A 10,958-nucleotide genomic window follows, 5' to 3' on the forward strand; every position below is an offset into this window, starting at 1 on the left:
CGCTGCAGCAGCGCACCAATTAACTAACAGCATGAATGCTCGGCCGCTTTATAAACTAACTATACGTACATGGAATATAACAGATGAGGGGTGCAGATAGGCTTGGACACACGGTACGTACGGTCGTGACTTTGGACCGCTGTTGGGTTGGGAGTGCTGACCAGCTAGAGCTTGCCTGTGCTGACAGAGATGTACGTATCCCATATGCAAATCGCTCTCAGCTTAGTCAGCTACTCGATCTCAAGCCTTTCAGGGTCAGCCTCGTTGTATTTATTATGGGTTTCTAATAGTACGCCATCCTAATCCCAATCATCCTCTCCTCCCCACCGGCCGTTCTTGAAGAAGGGAAAAATGACGTAGCAACGACATGCGTTCGTGAAATGGTCTTCAATTATCTCAAAAAAGATCATGGACTGGTCTAGAGACTAGTGCTAGGGAGTACGGTTTAGATAAGCACGTTCCCTGTCAGCAGCATCCAGTCCAGGGGATTACACGGCCTAGCCTACGAGCCACTATATAGGAAAGCTCATCTATTTTGATATAGAGTAGCTTTCTTTGTGTGTGGTTGAGACGCCAAATCAGACGTTCCTCGCCAAAATGATGGATGGCCCATGCACAGGGACAATTTTTGGTAAATGTTGGACAGATGTACATGCATGGGTGATGGGCCCGTTCAATCACGGCGTGTCTCTGCAATCTCTACGGTACCAGCAGCATTCCAGTACCATTACAAACACGCTGTGTGGACTCCATCTAAGCCTGGACTTTGTCTTCCCCAATGGATTTTTCTTCCTGGACAACAAATAATTGCACTAGATGAGTTTCAATGCCATGAGGCTGATACGAAGTTTATATACACTCTACTTTTTTCGAAATGATATACACTCTACTTTGTGCATCAACACACATGGTCCTAGAACCCTGGTGGCCTCTCTACTGAGCAACCCCGGGCGGGGCTTCGGATAAACCAGATTTAGATTAAACTGTAAGAGCATCTTCAGTTGCGTCCCTCAAAAAACGTCCGGCATGAATGATTTGGGGCACGTTTGGGACCACGCCGGACAAAAAGAGACGAAAAATCTATACAAAAAAGAAGCCCTTCCCAGCCGTGTCCCTCAAAGAGCCGGATGCATGCATTTTAATAGAAGAGACCACCTCATGTGGGAAAAGTAGGTGAGAGAAAGTGTGGGGAAAGTGAATGGCATGTGGGGACTAGGGGCTGCATGCACGCATATGGGTGTTGGTTTTGTGTCCGGCGTCCCTGGTAGAGACTCTATGATAGAGACTCTATGCACAGAGTCTCTACCGGGGACGCCGGACACAAAATGAGGCGCTATTTAGCTTTGAGGGACGCGACTAGACAACTTTTTCCCCATTTCTTGTCCGCGGTCCCCAAACGTCATTTGGGGGACGCGATTGGAGATGCTCTAAGAGGCCCAAGGGACACAAGGACATCGCCTATGTTTGACAGGTATTCCTAGATCAATCCCTTGCCCGTGAAGCGATTGCTAGTGGCCTAGGAGCCAAGCCCTTTTATCAGTGTGATCCTCTAGGTTCCAAAGCGGAGGTTAATGGCGATTGTCCACGAGACCGGAAGCAGCCGAGGCTTAGCACACACGCGCAATAATGGAGTTACCATGGCTAATAAAGCTTGTGTTACCGTGCTACTCCTGTACGGCTACCTCCTGCGGTCCTGCATTTCCATTGTTGGAAAGGATAATCGGCCCATGGGACCTCGCGTGTCCATGGTCCATTCTCCACGCCATAGGGCCAGTCGCTCATGTGCCGAGGTTGGTCACGGTTCCCCGTTCCCCTAAATACGTTTGATCATGTCATAATTCTGTAGGAGCTATGTATACTTTCAACCGTAGGGTTTATTTAGGTTTTGAAATGGGTTTCAACCGCAGGAACCATATGTGTTTGGAGATGAAAGAGACTTGTCTAACTACTTATGCTATAATACAAAAGGATAAAAACAAGATGGATTGTGGATAATGGGATAGTTGGAAAGGCAATCTTTAGCTGCCGTCCTGTTGTGCAAGTAGCCAAAACAGAGCAATATGAAGAAGCTACGTCATACGCTTTGTAGAGATGGATGGATACAGATGTACCTTTAAGGAATCTGGTGTATATTCAATCTCCTGCCTCTTCAGGGCTGGAATCCAAGAGAGTAAGCCGGGATATTCGACGCCAGCAGAGCTGAAAGGGGAAAACAAAGTAAAATTTAGGCCGTAGATGAAACGTTGTGGGGGATGTACCAGAACAGATGCACAGAAATCACATGCGGTGGCACGTGATAAGATCACCAACCTCTGTGTCTCTCTGAATAACCACCTATCCCTCTGTCAATGTCCAAGCTCCCAGCACCACCACCTAGCCCATGCTTATTCCCTGACTTGGTGTAACAAAATTTCTATGACAGCAAAAGCAGTTCATTAACGGGTTACAGAAACTGCACATGATGGCTGAAAAATACAAATGCAGAATCATCACATAATTGGTGCTTCTGACAGAAACCCACTACACTGATTCACTGAAGGAAGCATGATAAAAGTTCTCTGCCCTCAGATATTCGACTCATCTTTCAGAAATAAACATCCAATTCCCGGAGAAAAGGTTCCAGAGTTTCACGGGCACATCAGCTGTTAACGTACCAACATTGACGGCGACAGGATTATAAAAAGAAACGCATGTTGCATGTCTTTAATCAGGACCCGGAGTGCACAGCTGTAATCAATCAGATACCAAAAGGTTTCCGATATGGCTGGACAAGGCAGATAGATCTATTTTCTTGTACTGTCCAGTGTCCAGGGATGCCTTGATGACTTATAACTCCTAAATACCAGTGTACTTACAAACAGAGAGGGGTGTGTTGTACTGTTGTCACTCACCAAGTAGCAATGATGAGACCTTATTATTTCCACATATGAACACAAACATCTTCAATTCAAATTTGGAATTGCGTTCCGACTTTCAAATACACAGGTGACATTTCACCACCACTACTTGGTGATGAGTCTCACTTATATTATATATACAATGCAATAATATACACTGACAATGAACTTATTAACAATGATGATCCTCAAAATGTTAGGTCATGAAGACTGAGAGATAGAAGGCCTGATGGTTTCGAGTGAGGTACCGCAGGCAAGTGTTCAATCTTTGAAACTGAAGACCGAAGTTTGCTCTCTTCCAGCGAATATTCCTAAGCAACCTGAAACAGACACACATTACATAAGAAAAAAATGAAGGAATGCAGAAGTTCAAATATTTCCAATCCAGAAGTTTCTGTTCTAAGAAATGCAGTGGCAAACTTTTAGCATCCAGCAGACATGCCACATTGACAGGGTGAAGGATACTTTTCAAAAGGTTGCGGAAGAGGAATATCAGCATATCATATTGCAATGCCATTAGTCTGCTTTTTTATATTTTTCATTCAGCGAGAATATTTTTAGTAGCTTAGTTTAACTAAAAAGGAAGTAACTTATCAGGTGTAAAGATTAACATACAAAACGCTCTACTAAAATATCCTCTTGACACATGGAAATGACATTAAAGAAGAGATATAGGATCCATGCACACCGAAGCACTTAATCTAGGATCCATGGCACTATCTATCTTCTAGAAATTATAAAACCACTGATATCAACTGGTCAATAAGATAAACCCATCTTATGTTCTAAATGCATCAACCAAATTCTGCTTGCAGTTAAACCATAAGAACTAGGGTCACATTTTCTAAATGTCGAAAAAATTATCCTAAGCCTTGTTTGAATCAGGTAACTATCATTGAAGTACTACTTGAAGAAGGCTCCCATATATAGAACATTTTGTTTTTGGCCACATGGTATTCCAGAAACATGCTTCTTCTTAAAGACAAAGGCCTTCTTTCTGGGAAGTCAAGCAAAGAAACTCGATGTGGGTAGTGAATCTAAAAGTTTTACCAGACTGACCACGAACAACACTACTTATCATCATCATTCATCCAGGAAGGTGGAAGAGAGAATCAATTATGAAGATTATTGCAGAATTTTTGTCCTTATCATCGGGTCGTCTTTGTGAACTTAAAAGTCCATTCCACATATATTATCGTCAGTTAGATGATGTAAGAACTTAGCGGTCCAAACCCCAAGCAGCATGCTGAATATCACTATCAAGTTAGTCTTCAATTTACCTAGAATTAATTTTCTTTTTACGGTCACCATGGGAGGGGAGAACCCCTCCACCTGAATTTCCATATAATAAAATTTGTAGGACAAAATTCCAGAGTTTTTTCACACACATATACATTTGGGGGAGGTGGAAAACAGAGGGGAGTAAGAGAGAAACACATAAAAGCTATGCATCGACATCAGATTGACACGCTGAGCGCAGCCGAGCCCTCCATAGCTCAGCGTATCTCTCACAGAGTTTAAGCGTCAGGGGAAGGAGCAAAGGGACCCCATTCCTCTGCTTCCATAGGTGCCAGAAGCGCAGGAGGGAGAACGTGGGGACAGCATCGGGAGCAGCATAGGTGAAGAACTGCCGGACATCGACAGCAGCGGGACGATAGCCAGAGGTTGCATCCTAGTCCATCTGCCCACTATGGAATTTCTGGAAGAGCCGCTCCAGGTCGGTAGCGATGGTCTCCCGCGCGGCCTGGTAAAAGCTTGGCCCGAGCCCTCCAGCCAGGGGGCGCTGGTCCTATCCAAGAATTTTCAAAACATTCAACAGATCTGAAATGTCAGACCACTTTCTTCGGCGAACAACCGAACTCTAGGGGACTTCTGCAACCCTAGGATGAAATGACTTGACATTGCAGTGCCAAACGACTCCGCCGATAAGACCTGTTACCCCTGGAGTTCCTTTGATCCGTTGCGCGAGAACCCTTCGACACGAGACTCAACGATCATTATGACCGACTTTCATCTTTTTCGACCAAGCTGGTCTCATGGTCAGGTAGGCTTATACCATTATGCTCACGAGCAGAAGTAACGCTAGAGTCTACCTTCGCACACCTCCGTTACTCTATAGGAGGCATCCCCAGATAAAATGCATGATGTACACTAATTTGTACAGATTCTGTTTTTACGCGGTTTTCCCCAAGTTAACGAGGCAACTCTCTTCTACTTTTATTTAATGGCAGGGTGCCTGTCTTCTGCCCTTGCTCAGGTAATAAAAAATGTACAGATGCAACCAAAACTCTAATAAATACATACCAGGTCCAGAAAGAACAAGGAATAAGATGTGTTGTATGCACGAGTTCTCTCATGAATGGACAATCTGATGGCTTTAATTTTAAGATCTTACAAAAGACAAACATGGCACGCTATAATCCACTGAGCATGTACCTCGTCATACAAGGTTTGTCAGAAACCTACTCATGAATGCAACTCCTAAATGCAAATTAAACTACTACATTGTTCTACACCTTCTGATCATGCAAACGAATAAAGCAGGTGTGCAACTCAGCTACACCCATGTTCAACTCTGAAATGTGATCAAGACGGACAGAACACTGCAAATGCACAATACTGACATAATTGATGTCTTTGCAAGCCATGCCAGCACTCAGCTCAATGTAATATCGATCCATTTCCTCCAGTCCAGATATAATAACGCTTTGCATCGTCTAAAATATTGCGGCTTATGAGTTAGTATATTGCTAAATGACCACATGCCCAGACTTATTACATCGGATAAAACCCATCAGGTTTGGGTAGTCAGACTGCTGATTCTGAAATTTGATGTTCAGTGCTAATGGGGGTGCAAAATATTCAGAGTTCACGCAGTGCAGAAACTATTTCAACGAAGCTATTCCAATCTAATTTACCAATCGCGTACGAAATTGAAAAAAATTAACATGTCACGCTATAATCCACTGAGTGTGTGCCTCGTCATACAAGGTTTGTTGGAAACCTACTCACGAATGCAACTCCTAAATGGAAATTGAACTACTAAAGTGTTCTACACCTTCTGATCATGCGAACGAATAAAACATGTGTGCAACTCAGTTACACCCATGTTCAAGTCTCAAATATGATCAAGACCAATAGATCAAGACAGACAGAAGACTGAAAATGCAGAATAATGCCATGATTCAATGTCTTTGTAGGCCATGCCAGCACTCAGCTCAATGTAATATTGACCCATTTCCTCCAGCCCAGATATGACAACGCTTTGCATCGTCTAAAATATTGCGGCTTATGAGTTAGTATACCGCTAAATGACCACATGCCCAGACTTTCTACATCGGATAAAACCCATTTCGGGTATGCTGATTCTGAAATTTGATGTTCAGTGCTATAGGGGGTACGAAACATTCAGAGTTCACGCAGTGCACAAACCATTTCAACAAAGCTATTCCAAGCTAGTTTACCAATCGTGTACGAAATTGAGAGCAGGGAATGAGCAGACAGCAGCCACGCACCTCAATCGACGTGAGGGCGAATGAAATCCCCGTCCTCGATGTCGTCGTCTTCGTCATCCTCGTCGGATGATGATGATGAGGAGGACGATGAAGGGGGAGGGGAGTACCGCGCTAGCAACAGCTCCGGAGGCGGGAGCAGGAGGAGGCGGTGCGGCTGCGGCTGCGCGCGGCGGCGCCGAGGTGAGGCGAAGCGGTGGGCGGGGATGAAAGGGACGCAGAGGAAGGCGGCGAAGCGCAGCAGGAGGTGGAGCGGGCCGCAGCAGAGCAGGGCCAGGACGCGGTCGGGCGGGAGCGTCTCCGGGTTGCACGCGACGCGCTGCCACCCCGCCGCCGACGCCCGCGCCACCGCCACCACCCACCACGGCCGCACCGCCATTTTTCCTCAATTCGTCAGCACCCGAATCCCCCAATCCGCCTCCCCGCGGCTGGGGATTGGGAAGGAGGCCGAGGCGCGCACGGCACGACAGCCGCGCGTTGCGGCGGTACCGCCGCCGGTTCCGTGCTGCCGCCGCCCGTCGCGCGGATCTCCCCGGCGTGCTCGGATTTGCTGCGGCGGCCGCGGCAAAGCTGTTTGGGTTGTTCGATCGATCACGGTTTGGTGTGCCGGCTGGGCACGCGACATGAAACCGGCGTCGAGCTTTATCTACTCGGATGCGTACGTGGAGCCTACATGTCAGTGAGACGTTCGTGGTCTGAAACTGGGCTCTCGGATTTGCAATGGCAGAGGTGAAGTTTTTTTTTTTTTTTGAGATGAAGATTCAAGTGCACTGTGCGCGTGAACTACGACTGTAACACATCAGCTATCTGAAGTTGTATAGATTATGGTGGGCAAGAACAGTTCATGCAGCTACACGTAATCTCGGTTGTGAACTGGCAACAAACTAGTACGGTGACATATTGTGCTGAATCTCGGCTGTGAATGTAGAATGCCAAGCTTCGAGAAGTTGAGAACAACTCAGCACAGCATAGCAGACAGCGTAAAATCACAGCTCTGTCGAGACAGATATCATAAACCCAGGAGCAAACAACAGTTGACTAACGACGATAAGGACCAAGGGTAAAGAGTAGCCAAGACTATTATATCAACAATTCCCTCAAAAGAATAAAACTTTGATATCAATGACATTGATCAGGTGACAGAAATTCTGCCCCCATTAATTTGGAACGGGGCATGAGGAACAGCTACATGTGATGCACAATAGACCACCACATCAACATGAAACTGGAAAGTAGGAACAGTGTCAACAACTGCATTTTATTTCATGCATTGTGAGGCGCCAAGGAGAAAAAACTGCGACGAGTATATCAAGAAGAAAGACTTCAAGGAAGGGTCCTCTCGTAGATGGGAAGCGCTCCCAGTGCTTGACGCTCTGCTGCCTCCTTTTTCACCTGCAACAAAAATAGAGATCAAACAATAGCCAACTTGGAATATGTCTGAACAATATCGAAATGGGAAATAGTCTCAGCATGCAATCCAAGGTGTTAGACAACTGCTTATATGTGGAAGTAATTTAGTTGCAGCAACTGTCGACAAAGTTACCTAAGTGGGTCTCTAGAAGGATGCTAGACAGCATCAGTCGCATCTTACAAAAGTAGATATGAATTCACAGATTTTAGGGATGTACCATCTTGAACCCATTCGACATAATAGTAACAGAAATCACAGGGACAATGCTCTAAATGCAAATATGACCATGAAAATAAGGGGCTAGATTAATATTCAGCGTAAAAGATGTAAAGGACAAGAAAACTACAGGGTAGCATGGCTAAGATAGGAATTTGAGGGATCACCAAACCCTATGCAATGATGGATTTGGCCCATAATGGGACCATTAATGGTTTGGTGATGATGGACCAGCGCACTCCAATCCTAAAAACCAAACAAGTAGGATCGGATGGATGGTCCATTGACCTCCCGGTTCATCAAACCAAGAACTATTGATGGGTTGCCAGTTGAAGCTAACCTAGACATTTTGCATACCACCAGTGATCCGGCAAAGCATCAAAGCGGTAGTGTACAGCATGACATGATAATGCATGACCAGAAGGTAGTGTGCTTTTACTTGGAAGTGTATAAATATTTAGAAATAGCTTATTTACATCCAAATATTGAAAAGTTGCTTGATTATGCAATGACAAGTCAAATGAAAAAGACAAGCATCAGCAGATGCACTTACCAGAGCCAGCATGTCACTCAAATAACTCTTGAATGGTGTCTGCAGTGCCTGTACAAACAAAGTAGATGTTTCAGAAGACCTAAGTTTATCAGATTATATATAAGATAATAATGAAGGTAATGGTAATCAATTGCTCATTGGTGAAGCTGAAATAATGTATAGTTCCTAATTAGCTGTTTATAGGTTGCTCAAATTGATAACTTGTCAGGGGAGATATAATCTGAAACACCTTCAGTACCAAAGAAGAGGAACATGCGAGTATATTCATTCAAACCCGTCTAGGCAAAACATAACCAGAAAAGGAGAGGAAAGAAGCTTGTAGGCTTGTACCACAAAATAAATATCATGTCTAATACAACAATCTAACCATCCTCAGACTGATGCATGATTCAACATGACATGATAAGATCGCAAGATTAAAGGAACTCAAGTCAGGTCAGCCAAAATGTGAGCAGCGTGTGGCAGACCAGCATATATTTCAAAAGTTTTATCAAACCTATCCAACATAAATCTCATTCAAAAAATCAAAAAGGTCTACCAAACCTAGCGATTTCTCCCTCCAATTGAATTCCCAATTTGCTTGACATCATTTCTCTCGTCAAAACTATTGAAATCTCCAGCATCCAAATCAGCGGTTTCTTAGGCAACAAACAACATTGCAATACAGCATAGATAAACCGAATGGAACATCCGAAACACCAGCAAGGTAAAAGCCATCTAGAATTCTAGACCACGCACGGCACAGATGCAGCTGAAATGGATTATGCACTTCCCTTTCCCCATCCATTCCATTCGACGCGCGATCATCAGCCAGTATAACACAGAGAAACTACTTCTATTGCATGGGCTCTCGACAAGACCAGAACCGATCAGGTAAATCAGTAGGCTATGAACGAATCGAGAGGGATCCGTCCAGATCAGGGCGGGAGGGGGCGGGAGGGGACGGACCTGGAGGTCGTCGGGGAGGTACTGGTGCTTCATGGAGAGGTCCATGGCGCGCTTGAGGCGCTGGATGCGGGCGTCGACGACCTCCTGGGGCAGCCTGGCGAGCGCCTCCTTGATGTCCAGATCGAAGTACGGGTCGTACAGATCGTCGTACCTCAGACCTTGAATCACCACACAACAAACCAAATCCCATTCAGATCATCAGTCATCGCGCGGAAACGAGATCGATGATGAGGAGAGGAAGAATCGGATCCGGGATTTGGTTTACGCACCGTAGTTCTTGAGGCGGGAGGAGATGGTGAGCATGTGGATGCGCGCGAGCGGGTTGCGGCGCGGGTTCACGAACCACTGCGAGAAGGAGGCCAGCATCGACGACATCTTGGGCGGAGGCGGCGACGGCGACGGCGGCGGCGGGCGATCCGGTTCGGTCTCCTCTTTGCCGAGGTGCTGTGTTGTGGGGGAGAAGAGGAGGTGGAGGAGGTTGTTGTTTCTGTCTTGGGCCGGCGTTGTAAGGGATATACTGGGTAATGGGCCGGGAGCCCGGGAAAATGGGAGGGCCTATTGGACCAAGCACGGTGTCAGTGACTGAGTGTGTATGACAAACAGTTCATAGCATTCTCTCCTTCATTTGATCGGTTCAATAGGTTTGTAGAGCATCGACGCATGTTCTCTCGCACCACAAACGAATCAATTTATTGGGTTTTTTTCTGCTGAGGATTTCCATACTTATAATGACGAAAATGAATGATGCAATTTCCTTGCAACAAGCGTTAGATATTTATTGTGCTAACTCGTCACAGACATAGTTGGTGAGTTTGGCAAAGTCAATCGTTTTTTTTCCTCCTAATACTAATGTTCTCACATAAGCAGAAATTTATGAACCTCTTCATGTCATACTGAAGTTTTGTCTGATAAATACTTGTGTCTCCCACTTGTGGGAGCGGATAGAAGTGGTTGCTTTGAACACTTTATCAAAAGGATAAATTCGTGCATAAACGGTGAGAAGACAAAATTTTGTCAATTGGTGGAAAAGAGATTCTTCTAAAGGCCGTGGTGCCGGCCATCCCTGTATATGCTATGTCACTCTTCCAAATACCAAAGGAAATCTGCAAAAGAATGGCAGATGCCATCTCATCATTTTGGTTGGAGACGATGAAAATGGCAATAAGATGCACTAGATGGCTTGGTAGAAATTATGCTACCCAGGAAATGAGGGAGGCCTGGGATTTAGAATTTTTCACTCTTTTAACTTGGCAATGCTTGCAAAACAAGTGTGGAGACTTGTCACCGATCATGATTCTCTTCGTGCTAAGTACTATCATCAGGGTTATATATTGATGGCTTGTCCGAAGGCAGGATCATCACATGACAAAATATTATTGCAGGCTTATCTACTTTGAAAAAGGGGCGCCACACGACGAGAA

General features: G+C 45.2%; 2 protein-coding genes across 2 annotated transcripts; both read right to left on the bottom strand.

Annotated features, from left to right (window-relative positions):
• Positions 1-2,895: 2,895 nt before the first annotated feature.
• LOC124700906 lies at positions 2,896-6,788 on the bottom strand. The gene is made up of 2 exons (XM_047232963.1): positions 6,413-6,788; positions 2,896-3,217 (listed from the first exon to the last, which is right to left on the bottom strand). Exon 1 carries the CDS (start codon positions 6,786-6,788, stop codon positions 6,414-6,416), a length of 375 nt encoding a protein of 124 aa, XP_047088919.1. The 3' UTR covers positions 2,896-3,217; position 6,413.
• A 682-nt stretch (positions 6,789-7,470) lies between these two features.
• LOC124700907 (cytochrome b-c1 complex subunit 7-like) lies at positions 7,471-9,926 on the bottom strand. The gene is made up of 4 exons (XM_047232964.1): positions 9,807-9,926; positions 9,538-9,695; positions 8,590-8,637; positions 7,471-7,801 (listed from the first exon to the last, which is right to left on the bottom strand). Exons 1-4 carry the CDS (start codon positions 9,910-9,912, stop codon positions 7,733-7,735), a joined length of 381 nt encoding a protein of 126 aa, XP_047088920.1. The 5' UTR covers positions 9,913-9,926; the 3' UTR covers positions 7,471-7,732.
• Positions 9,927-10,958: the final 1,032 nt, after the last annotated feature.

The sequence above is a fragment of the Lolium rigidum genome, chromosome 3 (genome assembly GCF_022539505.1).
Source record: "Lolium rigidum isolate FL_2022 chromosome 3, APGP_CSIRO_Lrig_0.1, whole genome shotgun sequence".
Lineage (NCBI taxonomy): Eukaryota > Viridiplantae > Streptophyta > Magnoliopsida > Poales > Poaceae > Lolium > Lolium rigidum.

What these genes read in the sequence shown, in the direction of transcription:
- LOC124700907 (XM_047232964.1), bottom strand. Translation starts at nt 9,912, where the DNA reads ATGTCGTCGATGCTGGCCTCCTTCTCGCAGTGGTTCGTGAACCCGCGC. An exon ending in ACCTCCCCGACGACCTCCAG is followed by an intron (nt 8,638 to 9,537) that starts GTCCGTCCCCTC and finishes TTGTTTGTACAG; the next exon opens with GCACTGCAGACACCATTCAA. An exon ending in TGAGTGACATGCTGGCTCTG is followed by an intron (nt 7,802 to 8,589) that starts GTAAGTGCATCT and finishes TTTTTGTTGCAG; the next exon opens with GTGAAAAAGGAGGCAGCAGA.
- LOC124700906 (XM_047232963.1), bottom strand. Translation starts at nt 6,788, where the DNA reads ATGGCGGTGCGGCCGTGGTGGGTGGTGGCGGTGGCGCGGGCGTCGGCG.